Genomic DNA, 19,642 nt, shown 5'->3' on the forward strand with positions numbered 1-19,642 from the left:
CTTAAAGAAGTTGAGCGGTGATATGGAGAATATATTGTCGTGCTAAAAAAATGTTTTAATTCTTTCGATATGGCCGATATGGCTTTTCGCTCAGGGCGCCCGTCTGGGGGTGAGGTGGGGTGAGGGACGGCTTGAAAAAAACGAGAACAGGTCAAAGCTTTGTCAGCTGTGAACAAACTGAGTTCAGAGTTCACTGTTGCTAATTTGCAACAGAGGCCGATCACCCACCTGCGTTGCCCACTCTGTAAGCAATGTAAGACTGTACAGCTGCACACAATGCCAGATGTTACCTACTCATTGGTTATTTCCCTGTTTGTTTGTTTGTTATTCCATGAATGGCAAATCTTTGATCGTCTTTATCTTAAAGTCTAAAACCATTAGACCGCTCAGTTCCTGCGCTGCATAATTCCACTCTAAAGGGGTGTTTCCTTCAAACATAGGCTGAGATGTATGAAGATTTGATTCTAGTGGTGAAAACATAAAATGCAGCGTTTGTGATGCCTTTTGTTTTTTTCCCGTCGGGACAACTTTAGAGACGAGCGCGAAAAAAGGGCGGTGGGCAATCAGATTAAACCTAGACTGCACGATTCTAAACGGATTATGGGTTTAGCAAATCTAAAGAAATTTTTGAAAATCAGCTGGTTCAGAGTTTTTTTTTTAACAGTGAAGTTGGTGGAAAAGGATACAGGTTTTTTTTTTTAACACATCTACCCACAATCTTGACCGGGCAAGCTGGTATTTCCTTCAGTGTGTGTGTTTTGTGGTTACTTGCATGCCTGTTCAGTAAATCAATTAATCCAAATCAAAGAAAGTGTGGCCTGCATTTATATTCAGCCCGCTTAACGCTGACACCCTAAAGAAATCATCTCAACCAAGCACTGTCAAAAGGCATCTAGTCGGTCAAAGGAGTTGACTTTGGTGCACATTTGATCAGTATTACTAAAGCGCTTTTGTAAAAGGTCTGTTCTGTAAAGTGACTGCGATAATTAGGACGAGCAAGCAATCTGAAGTTGTAAGTTTAGTTCCCGGCGCTGAAGAGTCTTTGGCCAAGACCCTGAACCCCAAGATGCCTACAGATCTGCATCTGTGAGTGTGGTAGGTAGGGGACCACTCAGACCTTTCGAGTGCTTTGAAAGGTCTGAGTGGTGTGGCTATAGACTGAAAGTGCCATATTCAGTCTATAGCCTCAGACGTTTCTTAGAGAACCTTTGTGAACAGCCAGCCTCAAGAAGAACGAGGGACACAGCAGACGGGTCAGTCAGTCGGGGAGAGATCTAATGCAGAAGTTAGGCCATTAAACAATATCTCAGGCAATAAACTGTTCAGTTTATCATCTGAAAGGGGAAAGACTGTGGCAAAAACGGCAGCCTACCAAGTCATGGTCCGTCTAAACTGGCAGGTCTGGAAAGGAAAGCATTACTCTGACAAAGATGGGAACTCTGGACGAGCGGCAACAATCCTCGGGTCAGGCTAAGGAATCAGATGATTATTGGCCATGCACTCCACAGATCTGGCCTTGGGTGGCAAGAAAAAAGCTATTGTTAAAAGGACGATTCAAGAAGTCCTATTTGTTGGCTGGAATAAGGTGCTCGGGTCAGATGAGAGCAAAATGTAACGTCTATGGCCTAACTGCAAAATGTGTCAGAGTAACCTGTGCTGCAAGTCCAACTGAAAGCACCCATTGTGAAGCATGGTGGTGGAAACAGCATAGTGCGGGGGTGCTGGTCCCCCCCAAGGAAAGGACAAACAGAACAGTAACCATAAACAAGAGTTAGTGGAATGGGTTTAAGCTGATATTCAGAGAAGGTTTCTATCCAAAGTGACTGAGCCTGGGTCTTTTTGTTTTTACCAAAAAGGAATGGGCAAGATATTTAGTCAACGCCAAAAGTATCGACATAGGGGGGCTGAACACAGATGCAGACCACAAGTTTCATTGAAAACCTGTGAAGTTCATGTATCATTGTTCTTATTTGTGTCCGCATTCATATAAGAGCAGCAGCAGGCTGGGTCAACAGAAACTTTCACTCCGTATTTAGTTAAAACACTCCAGCTGCGGCTGAATGAATGGAGGCAGAACTCAAACGCGTCCCTCGGATTGCGCACTTCACTTTCTGTGTCTTAATAAGCCCACGTTGGTGACAGTTTTAATGACGCGTTGAAAGGCACGCGTGGATCTAAAGGTCTGGACCGTCAAACGTCTCCACGTCGCGGTTTTGTCTTTTTTTTTTTTTTATCTTTACGCGGCAACACGTCCAAATGACAGGACGGACAGAGAGTGCGGGGAAAGCGTCTCCAAAAACATCGCGGGCAGGGCGGGCTTTGCGTGTATTTCAACCCAGCTGCGGAGCTCCAGCGGTCCAGACAGACAGCGCAACCTACTTGGCCGCTCTGACCCAGACAGCTGGCGGTCGGCCCGCATGCATTATACACCGGTTCCTCAAACGCAACCCTCCGGGAGCCCCTGCAGATCAGAGTACACAGCATGGTTTGGTTTGTTTTGGTTCTTTTTATTGCTATTATTATAGTTATTATTATCATTACTATTATTATCGCATGCAACGTGGAGATCTTCAAAGTTCTCTTACGCATACCTGCGGAACTTCGCACTGTAAACGTAAAACGCTGCGTAAACGTCGCCTTTTAAAGTGCGCTTTTCTTTTTTTCTTTTTTTTTTCCTGCAACCGGCTCCAAGGAGCTCTCTTCTTCAACTCGCATCACCCGAAATAACCTTAGGCTATAAATGCTGCTGTGCAAACCCAACCTGAGAGGATTTAACTGCACGCACCGACAAACAGGGCACAGGGATACCGACCTGTTCTCAGCAGACACCGAGAGGTGAGGAGGAGCGTTGGCAGAGCTTTACCGCGCTCATCTTCATTGTCAGCTCCGGTCCAAGTGTGCAAAGTGAGGCTCTGCACAGACGTCCTCTGCAGCCTTTAAAGTTCCGCACACAAACCTCCTCCACTATGCTCTTCTCATCTCCTTTTTGAACTGTGCCATCCTCTGAATCTGCAATGAGTTCTCCCCCCTCAGCCCGGACACCAGAGCAGCAAGTAGTCCAGACACTCTCAAGAGAAAGAAACCCAAAAAAAAGAAAAACTTTTAAAAAGCCCTTATTCAGCTTATTCAGAGGAATGAATAGCAGAAGGGTCCATTTAAAGTCTATCTGCTCTCCTTTATAATCTGGACTTTGTGTTCATGCTTGTGGCTCAGCGCAGCTCTGAAAGGTTGGATAGGGGAGGGAGGGGAGAAAAGTGCATCAAACGGCAGCAAAAAGTTGGCTGGGAGCTGCTTCTCCTCACTGCGCAGCGCAGAGGACCTGGCATATCCAGGACGGCTTCAAATTGGCTGAAGAGGGGGGGCGGGTGACGTCAGTGCAGATGTGCCTCTCTTCCATCAGCTGTGCGCATGTCTATCAGTACTGGCCTGGGGAGAAAAAAAACGCCTGAGCTCTTTGAAGCTGCAGAAGATTCAGATCCTTAACTTGAGATGCTACATCAGCTGCGCAACTATATATATATATATATATATATATATATATATATATATATATATATATATATATATATATATATATTTGTATATATATATTTGTATATATACAAAGGTAACATCCGTAAATTGAAAACCAAGATGAAAAGTTCATTTATTTAGGGGGAAAATCTATCCAAATCAAGCTGGCCCTATGAGGTTTTAATGGAACCCGATAAGTAGTTGATTGGTTGTAAAAAAAAAAAAAAAAAAAAAACTGCCATCAAGTGTCTGAAATAACTAGCAACCTGTCTTTTGCATCACAATGGATGATGTTTGGCCCACTCTTTTTAACAGATATGTTTTGGAAGGTTTTGAAGCAAGAAAGGCATCTTAAAGGTCATGCCACATTCTCTCATTTAGACTTAAGCCTATACTTTAATTAAACCGCTTTAAAACTTTACTTATGCTTTTCTATGCTTGGTTCAGGGATGGATGAGCTGGTATGGTTTTGTTCATTTTGCTGACACACAATAAAAGGGTGCTAAAGTTGAAGGTCATTAAGTCATGGCAGGACACTCTCCTTGATTTTCTGTTAGAGAACAGAGTTCATTCCTCCATCAGTTTCAAGAATTCATTTAGGTCTTAAAGCAGCACCAGATCATAATACTACCACCACCACGTTTAACCCAGTTTTTTTCCAGATGTAATGAGATGCACACTTTCCAAAAAGAAATCCACACAAAATCTACTTCTATTTCACCAAGCCTCATTATATTTCCTGAGTATCATCAAGATATTTGGGCAAAATGTGAGATGAGCCATTGTGTGTTTTGCTTTTTTTATGTGAACTTTGAGAGATCTGCTGTGCCATGATGCTGGCTATTCTTTTGTAGACTCCTGGGTGAGTTGTCAATCTACTCTGGGAATAGTTTCAGTGACTTTAGAACACTCATCACTGTTCACCATTTTCTTAATCTGTGAATATCGGTTCTCGTTGTGATTCAGTCGCCACATCTTAGAAATCTCTTTGTAACGCTTTCCAGACCAGATCGGTGTTGATTATTTTGTTTCTCATCTGTTCTCCAAGTTCTTTTGATTGGGGCCATGGTCAGAATCAGAATCAGCTTTATTTGCCAGGTATGTGTACACATGCAAGGAATCTTGGATTGTACAACGCTCATGGCGTGCTGGCTTATACAGTAACACAATAACAACAATTAAACACAGTCTGCAGTATAGACAACACGTATAAACACACTGTGCACGAGACAAACTGAGACAATAATCCAATAGTTTAATGAGGAGAGTGCGAAGGATGCAGGAGTAAATATTGTTTCCATCGCTGTTATTATTTGTCCATTTTGGAGGTGGAAGCGAGGCACAGGTGAACATACACATACAGACTCATACATACAATGATGTGCTGCTTTTGGAGAGGTTTAAATCTGGCTCTTGTCAGACAGGTTCTATTTCAGTGATCTCTGAATTCAGCAGGTCAGGCACTTATCCTCCATGGGTGTAGCTAGTAAAGTTGGTGGAAAAACAGGAAGTGAATCACTAAATACTAGATTTTACTAATTTAGTTTTATCACGGGGCCAAGTTGGTTTGGATAGCCTTTATTCCCTTAATAAATGAAATCCTCATTGGAAAGTTTTTTTTATCTTTGTCCCATCTTTAAGTTTGTTTGAATCTAAAACATTTAAGTTTGACAGAAATGTGAAAACAGAAGAGGTCTGCAAGGGGGGAAATATTTTTTTCCCAACACTGCAGTTACTTGAAGAGTACTCTCATATGAGAGATCTATCTGAATTAATTTCTCAGCATGCATTTCATCTTTTTTTTTCTTTTTCTTTTCATTGGGACTGGCATCTTGTCATCATTAAATTTTGATAACTCTTACACACTACGTACTTTCAATCGGTCATGTGGTAGACGCGCCCCCCCCCCAAAAAATGCTATATCTGTCCTGTCGTCACTATGTCCCCATGTGAACTTTTCTGATGTTATTTTGGCAGCTATGAAGTTTTATGGGTCTTTAACTGAAACTTGTTCCAAATATTTTGACAAGCTTGAACTTTTTTTTACCATTCAATGCTTTATGTCTTCCTTGTCATCTGTCTAAATATAAATAGGCAATATAGTAGTTACATTTAAAAACAAACTTCTGGCCTCAAAATATTACTTGATTGCAGACATTTCTGAAACAAAATCAGAGCCAGGGAAATTGTGTTTGTACCATTTTTATGTTTTTACTTTTACCACCTTTACTTTCCACTCACAGCTAATAATAAGCTGCCTGTCAAATCTTTATCTTCCAAGAATACAAATCCAGTGGGGGTTTTTTTAATGTAAATTTTACACCTTTACACTTACATAAAAAGCTCCAGAACATAATCTAACATTCTCACAGAAACGTGGGTAGGCCTAAGAAGAGCAAACAGCATCAAATGGATATGCTGCTTAATTTTCTATTCTTCATACTTTTGCTGCAGTACTTTAAATGTACTTCTGTAGCAACCTAATATCGTATGGGTTCCTATGATAAATCAAAAGCTGGGTTCATGCAATTGGGACAGAAATGTGTTTGTGACCGAGTTACAGAGGCAGAGAAGACATCGGAAAGAGCCTCATCATTCTTCACCGACCATTTTGAAATAAACAATGAACCAAACCTTCTCCACAGCATAAGATACAACAAAATGCTAAAATTATGCTTTAAAATATTTTTATGTCAATGGGGTTGAGGTTATGAATGTACCTCACAGTACTGAATAAGTTTGCTCTTTTAAGATAACGTAGTATCTGCTATGTAGCAAGCGCAAGCTAACGCTAGCTATGTTCAACATTCACAACGTAACCATAACATTGGTCTTAAAGTCAGTTTAGACAAGGTAAAAAAGCTAAATTTGCTTCTCTTTTTAATTTTAGTGCAGTTGTATTTTGAACATTATTTTGCTATTTCTAAAAATTAAGTTTTGACCTATGCACAAAAAAGAGAACAAGATATCATGTTGCAGTGTTATATATTGAGTATAAATGTTATCAAAATTCCGGTAGTCAATACAAGTCTTTTGTAAGTCCTTTGTAAACAACCTTGAGATGACATGTGATGTGAAATGGCACTAGATAAATAGACTGAACTGAATTTTTAATGCAAAACTAAACTGAACATAAAACATATAATTCACTTCAATCCAAATATTACTTCCGTATTTCAGCTTATGGTTGGTTCTTTTCTACCCTCTTTGTTAGTGTTAACTTCAGATGTCAGCCTGTTAAAGCCCTTTTTGGTTTGAAAGTCAAACCCAGGTGAAACCTGGTTTATGGCCATAAACCATTAACCAACACAGTGGATTTAAATATCCCCATTTCTAACTAATGACTGGGTTAGCAACATAATCTAAATCAGATTGTTTTCAATTCAGTGGTTTTTATAGTGTTATTTAACAAGAAAATGAATATGAGCCATTTCTCACGTGTTTTCATTATTTAATTCACTTGTCAGGACTAATTGTGTACTGCATGTAAAGCTTACATAACAACATAATCCTGGACTGAGGAGCAAAAACTTAGGTAAGATTTCAAAAAGCAGTGCTGACCCAGACAGACCCAGAAACCTGTGCTTTACTACTTAAAACTGTAAGAACATTTGATGATTTAACTTAATAACCCTAATGAATTAAAGAGAGGGATAAATTCAAATAATGTTGAACTTAGATGTTTAGAAAAATGAAAATTATTTATTCTTATTAATGTTTGAAGAGGCAAATAGATTTACAATAAAGAGTTGTTAAATTTGATTTTCTGCAACAATTATTCAGATGTTAAACATTAAGCGTGCAGCTCATTCTTGCAATTCTAAAAACAAAACACCATTGCATGGCCCGGTTACAGATCTCAAGGTATACTAAGGGTTTAAAAAGTTGTGATTTCAAAACCATTCTAATGTCCTTTTATTTAAGAATTGCTGCGAAAACACCATTTTTGCCATTATGTTGAGTTTTAACTGGCTGTATGGAGTGTAAAGTTCATGTGACCATTTCCCACCTGTTCCTGCACCCTGCTGTTCAGCTGGCTGAAAGAAATGAACTACACTTCTCCCTCACAAGGTAGAAAAATCTGGCTGCCTAGAAACATTTCCAGTCGGAGAAAGCAGGAAGCAAATAAGGTAAATCAGAATATCGGGTAAATACAATGATACTGTGATACTCAAAGTTAACAGACTGTGGGGATCTCATTGTGGCCCTTTCTTCTCAGACAGTGGAGCAAACCATGCAGTTTATCCTGAAACAACCAGGGATAAAGGTGTAATTGGACAGAATATGTGACACCCACTGTTGAGGTGTTATAATGTTGATAAAAATCCAAATTTGACCACGGTATAATTTTTGGTTTCAGCTATACAACCATTCACATAAGTTATAGTCATAATTCACGTCCCCCCATTTCTTGACTTCTTAAACTGATCATGTTGCTGTTTGAAGGAAGCCAACCAATCGGGTAAGAGACTAAACTTTGACAATACCAAGGAATAGTAGAAGAAAATCTCATTCTAACCAAACATGGCAGTTTATATAAAATGATACAGCATGTTTTGCCCGGTTCATCTTAAAATCTGTCTTCTCAAATGGGAGAGGAGCAGAAATATACAGCATTAAAAAATGGGGGCACCAAAGAAAGGTTAGTTCAAAATAATGATGCTTATATTCTGCAATGCACTAATAAACAAATCAAACAGGATACTTGAACTGTGCATTCCCAGTTACAGTAGTTGTATTTGTCAGGGCTAAGTCTGGTGTTTGAGAAGCTGATGCCTGGGAGTTGCAGCCTAATGACAGACCTCTTCAGAGTCATTTGGGCCAACGTCTATCTTTATTCTGTCGGAAATTGAAAATCATGCCCGTTCCTGAGTCTCAGTTACAGCTGCTCATTATGTTGGGAGCCCATATCATTACACCCAGGTCCTTATTATGTGAGCTCATACAAAGAATGGCCAGGGCTCGGTTAGTTTTGTGGAAAGCAGCGCCACCGTGTGTGCAAAACAGAACACCGGCCTTAAAAAAAAAATTAGAATGCTTAGTCACTGTAATTGCCTGTAAATTGCAGTTTTGTAATGTGTATTAATTTTATAATGATTCAATATTGTTAACCCTGTTGGATTTGTACAGTGTCCTTGAGTGCTATGAAAGGCAAATTTAAATAAAAAAATATTATTTTTATTATTGTTGTTGTTATTATTGTTGTTATTATTATTAATGTAACACGACTTTATTTGAACTTTATTAAATATGTGAAGTTTGTCAAAATTGGCTTATTTATTCTTTTATTTCATTTTATTTACTCAAATAGTTGTTGTTTTTTTCCTGACTTTTATTGCTATATAAGTTGTTGTTTTTTATATCACTCTTGTCAGTTGGTGGTTACCACAGCAACCAGTAACAGTCAGTTTTTCCCATTTTCCTGTTGCCGTCTGTTACTGTGGTATGTATTAGGATCAGCTCTGTGTTTTCTGTACAAATATTATCTTTCACCATATATTTTAGACATATTTAATTATATACATTGTTTCATGTTTCATTTTGCCAAGTTTTGTACATGTTTTAACCAGTTATCGTAATTAATGTGGGGCATTTCTGCTCTGTTAAAGGTTCCAACTGTCTACAGTTTGGTCAACTGTTCATTTGAAGCCATTACTATGTAGTTTGTTTAGTTATATTTATTGTATTATATTTAATGTATAGGGGCAGAAGCTGCTGGAGCTGCCAAACACCAACCTGTTTTATTTTTTTCTTGTTAGGCATGTTTTACTTTTCGATACAAAGTAACAATTCAGTTGCCATTGGTATGATAGTATTTGAATGTTAAATATGTGTGTGTGTTCTTTTCCCTTCATCACAATATATGTATTAATTGCTATTTGTGTTAAATATAAGACTAGTTATGTAGATTATTGATGTAAATTTCTGTTAAAAACCCACTATACGATCACAGTCTGCTCTTCCCTGTTCTCTGTTGCCGTCTGTTACCGTGAGGCAGAAGCTGCTGGAGCTGCTAAACACCGACCGCTTTTATTGCCTCTAGTTAGAATAAATACGGAGAGCCAGAATGTCGCGAAGTCAACCTCCTGGATCGGAAACGAAAAAGAGGGGTTACATTCAGAGATTTTCAAAGGAAAACAACATTTGTAGAACTTCATGTGCTCTGTTCTTTTTTTCTCTCTCTCTATTATGCAGTTGTAAAAGAGAACAAGGTGTGCCACTGGTGTGTCCGGCAGGTTTATGGCTTAGAGAAGCAGGATAGCTTGTTGCGTCAGTGCATAAACTGAATAATTAGGGCCATTACCAGAAGCTGCAAGAACATCAGTTGTTCTTAAAGAGCCTTTATCAGGAAACAGCGCGTAGCAGGCAAGAAGTCAAAGGTGATGCAGCTATCAATTCTAATACTAAAGGTTTTTGTCTAAATAATAACAGTGAAGGAGCAGTATAGATCCACAATTCAGGTTGAAGAATTTGTTTAAAAAAAAACAACTACTATGAGTTTACCCCAAGTTCTGTTGAAAATCTGCCACAAGCTATGTCACAGACTCAGCCAACATTTGGAAGAAGGTGCTCTAGTCCCATGGGACAAAAAAACCGGTGTCTTTCTATTGTTTATATTTTTTAAATCTGTTATTGGATTTTCCTTCTGTCAAATTAAAGCTGAACAAAATAAGGTTCGTAGAGAACAGGGGGCATCTTAAAAACGCACAGAAAACCATTTAGCACAGAGAGCAACAGTGACTCTGAATTGTGAATTACTGCAAATACAAAAGTATGCTATATTTAACTATGATTTATATTGCTAGTGACAGACATCTGTGCATGAAGAGACCAACAAGTAAAGCAGTGGATAAAAACCAGAGAAACAGTCAAAATAAAAATTTAAACTGGTGTGGGACTTGCACAAAGATCAAGAATCTTTTATGTCATTAAGTGTCACCATAATTTAAGTTTTGATGAGAGACGCCGGCTCAGGACACCTGTCAAAAACCATTTTTTATTTTTTTTCAAAGCTGTGTTATTTAAAGTAATGTTTAAAGTAGCTCCTACAACGCTTTAATAATCCAAGGCTGTCCAGAGAGCAACACTCTGGACACTCTGGATTTAATTTATGTGGGCTGCAAGCGCAGTTAAACAGTGGTTCAAACTCCAACAAATTCATTGGCGCTATTAGGCACTTTTTGTAATATTTTTGCCGAAATTTAAAAATGTAAGCTTATATCTTTTGAAGCGGAAAATGTAAGCCTCAACCCAAAAATTCTCCTCTAATTAGCCATTTTTAATTTTAGTTATTTATTTATTTGTTTGTTTTTTGCTTTAATTTCAATGCCGTACAAAGTAGGGCCACAAACATCCTGCAATGTTTTATCAGGTGCAGCCATTCATTAAACTTGGCTGCATGCAGCAAGGCTTTATGCTGCTGCTAATAGATTAAAACTATCTTAGACCAACAAAATAGAAAACATTCCACCCAAAAAGTTAGGTAATTTAATAAGTTTATTTTAATTAGACCATTTTATTGAACCTACAGTAACTTGCTCTGTTCTTTGTTTTAGTTTCCTTTTTTATTTTATAGATTTTTTTTATCTTTCATACAAACATACAAAATACAAATTCAAAATAAAAAATAAAATCCAGAGTTATACAGCAAAAATCCAAATCTTTTAATGCGCCTTACCAAGTAATTATGCAGTGAGCACTCCATCCTGTGATCGAAAAATTACATAAAGGTACTCCATATTTGGTTAGTTTTTATCTAGTGAGTCAAAGGAAACAGTCTCTGTCATGAGTTATAGGGCTGTACAATTTTACCAAAAATCAAAATTGCGATACAGTTCAACCATAATTGTGACTGCGATTTAAATTTGACTTTTCTCTGCATTAACCACAAGCACTAAAAATGGCCTACAGATAAAATGTGTTTATACATGGATTATTTAAAACAAGACATTTAACTGTTTTATTAATCAGAATATTATCATTCAAGAGAACAGCTTTTAACTGAGTTAGACATCAATCCTTGTTGAACATAAAGTGCAAAGTCCAACCAACAAACAAGTCTATGTATTAAACTGCATGACCTGTACTTAATGCTATGTATGATTATATAAACTCTAAAACAAATAATAAAACTAGATTATCTCACTGCTGCAACTCTCTTCCCTTCCATGTGGAGGCAAACCCACTTTAAACATGTTACCGACACCTAAAGGACGCGTCAGATCCATTAATTGTTACATAGCCAAAAATTGCAGACCTCTGCGATTTGGAAATTGTGTCTTAAAATTACGATTATATTGCAAATGCAATGAATTGTCCAGCCCCTATCCAGCCAACACAAACTCTGACATTTCTTTGCTCAATCAAGGGGCGTGAGTGATGTATCTCCCAACAGGAACATTTGCGGTGATTTAGATTTGAATAGTCTAATCCACTTTTCAAAATTTACAGTGACTTCAGTCCAAGAAGGAAACACCAAGGGACAATCCCTGAAAACATTAAAATCGGTACCAATGTCCTTGCCACATTTCCAATTGGTATTCCAAATTTATTATCTTGCAGTTGGCCCATTTAAAACATCTTTGATGGCATATAATAATACCAGTGTACAATGTTATAATTTACATCTTACATTGCTAATAGCCCCACCAATGTTTCAGGTAATATTCCTCCATACGTCTTTATTGAGCGCAATATTTAGATCAGAATCTGAATCAACTTTATTGATTCTTATGCTGACTAACATTGATTCCGTTAATTTTAGCTTCCTTACCAATCAATCTTCCCTCTGTGTCCCTTTGTTCCTTGACACTAATAAAGTTTAGCTTTTTGTGTATGAGTTGTAACATACCGGCCCCAACCAATCTCTTTGTAAGTATAGCTCTTCTCAGTCTGTCGGATGCATCTCCTGAATGAAAGTTAACCAAGTTTCTGGAGATTTTAATTAAGTTCAGCATTTTCTTTCCAACTCAATAATATTCTGAAGCCCATTTACATTCCAGGAGATAATTCTCATACAATTAGCCATTTAAATATGTGTCTATGAAGCTCCACTCACCTAAGCCATAATGAACACAAAATGAAAATGGAAACTCCTTTTGAAACACAAAATTAGGGGAAGCCTATAGAATGTCAACTTGCTAATGCCACAAAAGCTGTCCAACTCTCCACATTTCTTAAGGCCAAATTTCGTTTATTCTTTTCCTGTTTCTAGCAAATAAAAAAGTGAAAAGGATAAAATAACATTTCCGCTGTAGCCTTTTGCATTGCAGGCGATATGCTTGTATCTGCTATTTGGCTATGGCTAGCATGTTTAGCATTGGGGCTGCTAGCTTCAGCACTTTGCCCGGCCGTTCAGATTGTCATCTTAGTTCAAATGTCCACGTTTAGACAAAAAAAACACTTTCTGGCTTCTCTCTTTATAAATTCTTAGTAAAGAAGGTGAAAATGACTGCCGAATTCAAATGAACTCCGAGGGTCGAGCGGTTTCAAATCAGACAACCATCTTGCTCAATGACGTCGGAAGTCTCCCATTTTCTCTGTTTTATTAAGACATTGGAGGTTTTATTTATTGCTGAGGGTGTAAAAACAAAAGAATTTGCAATAAAACTGTTTTGTGTTTCTTATTGGAAAAACAAAATTATGGCCCTCAAATACTTTCCCCTCTGGGATTTTGGCCCATGGTGCAAAATGTTTGGATACCAATGTAATAATCTTTGCCATGTTATAGCTATTATTTATAACCTGAATTGAAGTAATGGATGTAACAATATTTTTTTTTCACTATATAGAATTGGCCTCTCTTACAGCCGGATCTCGGCCACAGTCCAGTTCAATCACTACACAGTCGAGGACTTTACGCCTATCTAATCTATTTTCCTGTACCTGCCGTCCATAAAATGGAAACTAGTTGCTGTTGCCTAACTGATAGGACAGCTCATTCAAGATAAGGTCTGTATTGCAGGCTGTCAGTTTGTCATTAATATTTTTCTTATCAGACCTTCAGGCTACCAGTGCTATAGGGGAGGCCATTAATAATACCACAGCTTTGCAAGCCCCTGAAAATGACTCTGGCAGTGCAAAATGCAGTTTTATTTCAGACTCGTCTGACCAAAGAACACAGATCCAGTTAAAGTTCCAGTAGAGTGTACCGGTTTGTGATGGTTGGACAGAAAAGGCTCTTTTCCTTCATCCCTTCCACGCAATCGGTTGGCATGTAAATTGCATCTAAATGTTGTTATGGAGACTCGGTGGCCCAAAGGTTTCTCTTTTTGCTGAAGTTCCCCACCAGTGAACGTTTGAGGTGGAAATGTGGACTGTCTTGCAGCCTTGTGGTCAGTGGCATGAAGTGCTGGGTCTGTCTCTTGTCCTATTTGAACTAGGGCTGAACAATTAATCGCATTTTCAACATAATCATGATTTCAAAAAACGCAATTTCCAATCACAGAGGTCAGCAATTTATTGCCTATGTAACAATTAGTGAATCAGACACGTCCATTAGGTGTCAGTAAAATGTTTAAAGTGGGTTTGCCTCCACATGGAAGGGAAGACAGTTGCAGCAGTGAGATAATCTAATTTTATTACTTGTTTTAGAGTTTATATAATCATACAAAGCATTAAGTACAGGTCAATCAGTTTAATACATAGAATTGCTTGTTGGTTGCACTTTATGTTCAACAAGGATTGATGTCCAATTAAATTAAAAGCTGTTCTCTTGAATAATATTCTGATCAATAGAAACATTAAAAGTTCATGTTTAAAATAGTCCTTGTTTACAAACATCTTTATTTAGAGGCCATTTTTGTTGCTTGTGGTTAATGCGGAGAAAAGTCAAAATTGCAATTTTGGTTGAAATATATCGTAGGCAGAACGCAATCATTACTGCTCCGAGTTTAGATGCTGTGGGTCTTTTAGCAACTAATCCGTATGGCAAGGAAACAAATTGATTTGTTGTTTGTATATATTTTAAAACACATGATAAATTAAACTGAAAAAAAAATCGCATTAAATCACAATATTAAGAAAAAAAATCGCAATTAGATTATTTTCCAAAATCGTTCAGCTCTAATTTGAACCCAAAGGAAACAGAAAATCAGACCTTAAAGACTCTCTAGGAATGATGATCAGATTTAAAAAATATTTTTTTATTGGAGGGGGGGGTTAACAGTTTTGCTACGGGTAACATCACCCAATAAATAAATATACAAAAATGAAACGCCATGGCTTTCCCTAAAAGTCCAATTCAGCTTCTGTAATAAAAAATGAATTTACTTTTAAGCATTTTCACACAGCTCTTTAAAATAAAATGTGCGAATACATGTGTCTGCATCTGTATGACGAAGAAGATTGGTGTTCTCGCGGAACGTTTCTTACATTTTCCTTCAAGTTGAAGCTATCGATGCATGAAAATCATCACATGAGCTGTGAATGTTTACCGAAAACACACAGGTGGAAAAAAGTGACTCACAATGGGAGTTTATAGCTACACTGGGGGGGGGGGGGGCGTGTATAGGTGTGTTTCATGATAGAAACACACCTATACACAGGGCAATGATTACATGTACAGCCAAGCCAGTGACCTTTGCTTGCTTATAAAGGCTGCCCCTGCCTCCGGCTCTCAAACTGTTGTCCAGGAGACTCGCTCAGCAGTATCACTGTTCTTAAGATCTCCATCTGGTAAGACTTATTCTTCTAACAACCGCTTGACTGGAAACCGTTTGCAGATACCTCGTCCCCGGCTTCCACTTTGTTTGATGTTTAAAGGAGGAGAGATTCACAGAGATCTACGAGGAAGGAGACAGAGGAGTATTTGGCTCAAAGTAGCTGGCAGATTTAAGTGATAAGGGTTCTCTTGATCCCGCAGGGAGAAGTTTTTATTCTCATCACCATGGCTGTGACCAACCAACCAGGCAGATTTGAGCCCTCTGACTTCCAGACCGGTCTGTGTGATATCTGTGATGACTGCGGAACCTGTAAGTAACTTCCTTGTCTGTTTTTTTTTTCATAAAACATATACTATACAATAGAATAGTTTTCCCTAAAGTGCCTTGTATGACTAAAACAATATATTTCGTAAAAGTCAGATTTTTTTTCTTCTGTTTGTTATTACATATTATCCACTTCCAAAGTAGCACATCATTATCACATGGAAGTAAAATGGCGCACGGCTTTCTATGTTTCTTGCCAGTTAAAATCTGAAAAATGTGGCAAACGTTGGTATTAAACCTCTAAATAAATATTTTTAGAAACAATAAACGCTTTGTTTAAAAAAAAAAAAAAAATGTCACTCTTGCTATAGATTCTAATTTAGATTTAGATCTGGACTTTGACTGGGCTGTTCTAATACTTTTCTATTAAAGTGTATTTTGGATGGTTGTCCTTCTGGAAGGCAAACCTCATTTGAGCAGCGTGTTCACAGTGTCATGGTCAGTTTGATGTCATCTGGCCAGAGCATCTTCCTCCACATCTTTGTTGTGTTCTCTGCCTGACTTGCTTCAAATTGCAAACTGAACCTCTTGATGGTTTTCTGTGTACAACTGGTTTTCGTTTTGCCATATTTCTACACACAGGAAATATCTTTGGAGCACAATTAAAAGTTGTGTAGTCAGTAGGTCTTCTCATTGATCTGTGAATCTCTGTAGCTCCTCCAGAGCTACTGTGGGCCTCTTGGCTGCTTCTCTTATCAGTGCTTTCCTTTCCGGCCCTAATAGTTTAGGTGGACGGCCATGTTTTGGGCAGTTTGCCGCTGTACTCTTTTCATTTGCTGATAAGGATGATGTTTTTTCTTTTTCCAAAAGGTTGGAAAAATGTTAACGAGAGAGATTTATTATGAGGTGACATCTGAAGGCAATAGGTATCACTGGAATTTATTTAAAGCTATCAGAGTAAATGTCACACTTTTCAGATTTTGAATGACAAAAATGTTTAAAAAACATGTATTCTTTTAGTTCCCCCTTTACAGTTATCCATTTCTTTGTGTTGGTAGCTCAGTTTAGCCTAGCAGTTGCTTACATTTCAGCTTGAAATGAGAACTAAAAGCATGAGGAGTAAGGGACATCACTAAAACCTTCTAACAGTCTCTTCAGCTTCTAACTTTTCCTTTAATACATTTTTACGTTTTGTGTGTCTAAGGCTGCTACGGATGGTTCTGCTTCCCGTGTCTCGGCTGCTCCATCGCCAGCGACATGGACGAGTGCTGCCTGTGTGGTATAAACATGGCAATCCGCAGCGTCTACAGAACCAGATACAACATCAGAGTAAGCACAAAAAGCTAAATTTGGCACAACAGCAACTTGAGTTTAGAACTTATTATGTCCCATGACAATGTCCCATTCAAGGTAATATAAAGAAAAATCTGTTAATGTAAATAAATGCACTCTGCAGAACCTCCCAAAATGTGTAAATCCTGGTTGCTCTGTATTTCGTAACATCTTCAGCTAATTGACAAAATATAACTAATATATTAATATTAATATTTTAATAATTTTTTCAGTGTATGGATGGTTAAAGTAGCAAAATTTCTTTCAGCAACTTAATAATAACTTAATAATAACTTAATAATCATCTATCCAAGACGCCAGCAGCAAAGTTAATCAGCATTTTATTAACTTTTAGGATTCTTGCGAGAGTCCAACAGCATAAAAGGACAAACAGGAAACCAAAATCTACGGATGGAAGCAGCATGTACTCTCATAAGACAAAAAAAAAAGCCTTTGTATTGTTTATTTACATTTAAAGGGGAATTAATGGCCACCACATTGTAAGCACAGGAGGGGCCCACAGAAGGAGGGTGTATCTGCTGGTACCGCCACTGCATGCATGACATATAGCAGCAGAAGGTGACAACAAGAGGGATTTTTTGAGATGAAAACTAATGCATCTTCAACACATTAATCCTCATTCCAAAACATGTTTATCAGTAAATGCAATGTTTTGTTAATAAAACCTTTACCGATATAGTTTATAGATGCAACATTGCACACTAGTTTATAGAAAATAGTTCTTTTTCTGTGCAAAAAGGAACCAAGAAAAAAAAAACAAGAGTTTTTTTTTTATACTAGTGTAAGTAGTGGAGCTGACTGGAAAAGGAAGAGTGCTTTTAAAAAGTGAATGATGCTGCATGTACAAATACAGTGGGACAATTTTGAATCCTCGTGGTACAATGTGCTAAAACCTATTATTGTTGGGACTGCCTGAGGTGTGGCAAGGTTTATTTTATGACAAAGGTGTGATTCTTACGCTGCGTGGGCTCCCAGCATAAATCACAGAAAAGTGACTGGTGACGATGGAGTAAAAGATAAGCGACACGATACAGGACATTGGTCCCATTGGCATCGGTCCACACGGTGACAAGGGGGAACTTTCATCAAACCTTTGAAGCATTAGAAACTTTAACACTTTTTACCCCGCAAACTAAAAAAACATTGTGTTCTCACGTTAGTATTTTTTTTTTTATTTCCCTTTTTTAAAGTTCCCTTTGGCAGCAAAGGGAACTTTCAACAAACCTTTGAAGCATTAGAAACTTTAACACTTTTTACCCCGCAAACTAAAAGCATTGTGTTCTCACGTTAGTAATTTTTTTTTAGAGTTAGTCTCCTTCAATATTACTTTTATTTGCTGTTTCTCTTCAGATTGGTTCCAAATTCTGGCAGCAAAGGGGTATCAACATGGTCTAGTTTTATTATTTTAGTTATTATCCTCCCTACTGAGAAGTAACAATAATTAGAATTATAATAATAGCTCTTTCGTGCACCAGAAACAATGGCAATGACTAAGGCAACCGCAGGATTTTTTCGAGTCTACGGCTCTAATTGCTCTTTCGAGGTTCTTCTTTTCTAATGACAATCCATCATAATAATTACAACTTCCTCTTTGTCTTTATCATTTTACAGCTACTGCCTACATTGTTTGTTTACTTCGCCTGAACAGTCAAGAGCTTCCAGGAAATTTGATATCATTTAGACCGACTTATCAGGAACTGTACTTTGTATTGTGTGGCCTAACACATGCTTTCAAGCCAGCTCTGGAGCATCTTAGAGTAACTGTTTGTTTTTCTAGGGATCCTTGTGCAAGGATTACATGGCGTACTTCTTCTGCCCTGTCTGCGCCACCTGCCAGCTGAAGAGAGACATCGACCTGAGAAAGAAGCAGGGCGTATTCTGAACAGGTGAGAGCCTCACACGCAAACTTCCAATATTTGCACGATCGAGAGAGCTGAAGCGACGGGAAACAGCGTTCCCTCTGTGCCTTCCAGATGTCGCCCTGACAACAGAGGAGCTGCAGACTGCGAGGCCGATAAAAACGGAGCCCGTTCCTCTTTCTGATGAATAAATATTTCCTCTTTATGACATTCGTTTTTATGCTCATCTTTTCCGTAAAGCACCTTGTGTTTAGCTTTTTTCCCTTCCCTTCCCTTGGCACGTGAACTGTTCCCACCCTACGAAAGACAGATTCTTATCTTCCAACCAGGTCATTGGCATTCACTCTGCCGTGTCCCACCCAGGGCTATGATATACTGCCTTTGTATTATGTTGTTCTACGCTGTTCATTAACTTTTGTCTCAAATATTGAGATTGGATCAGCTAACATGATGCTGTAAAAGGCTTCGTTTACATCGACATCAGCTTGTTAAACTGTTTACATCTTCCACAGGAGGGACTTTGGCGGCATAAAAGTGTATCTGATCAGCATCTTAATTACAAACATCTTAAATGCTTAGAATAAATACTGTTATGATGGAATACTAGTGGTCTTTTCTTGTCTCTTCGTCTTTCTTTTTTATCGAAGATTCCTGTCAGTTTTTACAACCATGCTTCACAAAATGTCATCTTTCTTTTCCTGTCTTCCTGAAGCAAAGCTTTGCCCTGTATACAAGGACTCCTGTTACCCATTTAAAAGGCAACAAACGCTGCAGCTGATGGGCAGTGGCAGCTATAGTGTAGTCTTAGCATGTCGCAACTAGTGATTTGACGAAAGCTCTCGGCATGTTACTTTCAGCAGTTGTGATTCTTTTATTTTTTTAATGGTACTGTAAAGAGTTTGCTATTTTATGGTAAATATTGATGTCACTACCTCACTGTTGTTCTTCACCTGGTACCACTTTAATGCACAACAACAAATCCATATGTAT

At 38.1% G+C, this 19,642-nt stretch overlaps 2 protein-coding genes across 3 annotated transcripts in view; one reads left to right on the forward strand and one right to left on the reverse strand.

Annotated features, from left to right (window-relative positions):
• adamts6 (ADAM metallopeptidase with thrombospondin type 1 motif, 6) overlaps window positions 1-3,406 on the reverse strand; it is a 91,662-nt gene extending 88,256 nt beyond the window's left edge. The window contains exon 1 of the mRNA XM_012869588.3: window positions 2,813-3,406. The gene's annotated coding sequence lies outside the window, so the exon portion shown is untranslated. The remainder of the gene's footprint in view (window positions 1-2,812) is intronic.
• A 5,502-nt stretch (window positions 3,407-8,908) lies between these two features.
• LOC105931135 (placenta associated 8) lies at window positions 8,909-19,253 on the forward strand. 2 transcript variants are annotated; one of them, XM_012869686.3, is made up of 5 exons: window positions 8,909-8,956; window positions 15,377-15,485; window positions 16,645-16,769; window positions 18,571-18,679; window positions 18,767-19,253. In XM_012869686.3, the coding sequence occupies exons 2-4, from the start codon at window positions 15,401-15,403 to the stop codon at window positions 18,673-18,675; spliced, it is 315 nt and encodes a 104-aa protein (XP_012725140.2). In that variant the 5' UTR covers window positions 8,909-8,956; window positions 15,377-15,400; the 3' UTR covers window positions 18,676-18,679; window positions 18,767-19,253. The 2 variants fall into 2 exon arrangements, with proteins under 2 accessions (XP_012725140.2, XP_012725141.2); XM_012869687.3 differs by lacking the exon at window positions 8,909-8,956 and adding an exon at window positions 15,090-15,189.
• The last annotated feature ends 389 nt before the right edge of the window (window positions 19,254-19,642 follow it).

Source organism: Fundulus heteroclitus, chromosome 8 (genome assembly GCF_011125445.2).
Source record: "Fundulus heteroclitus isolate FHET01 chromosome 8, MU-UCD_Fhet_4.1, whole genome shotgun sequence".
Lineage (NCBI taxonomy): Eukaryota > Metazoa > Chordata > Actinopteri > Cyprinodontiformes > Fundulidae > Fundulus > Fundulus heteroclitus.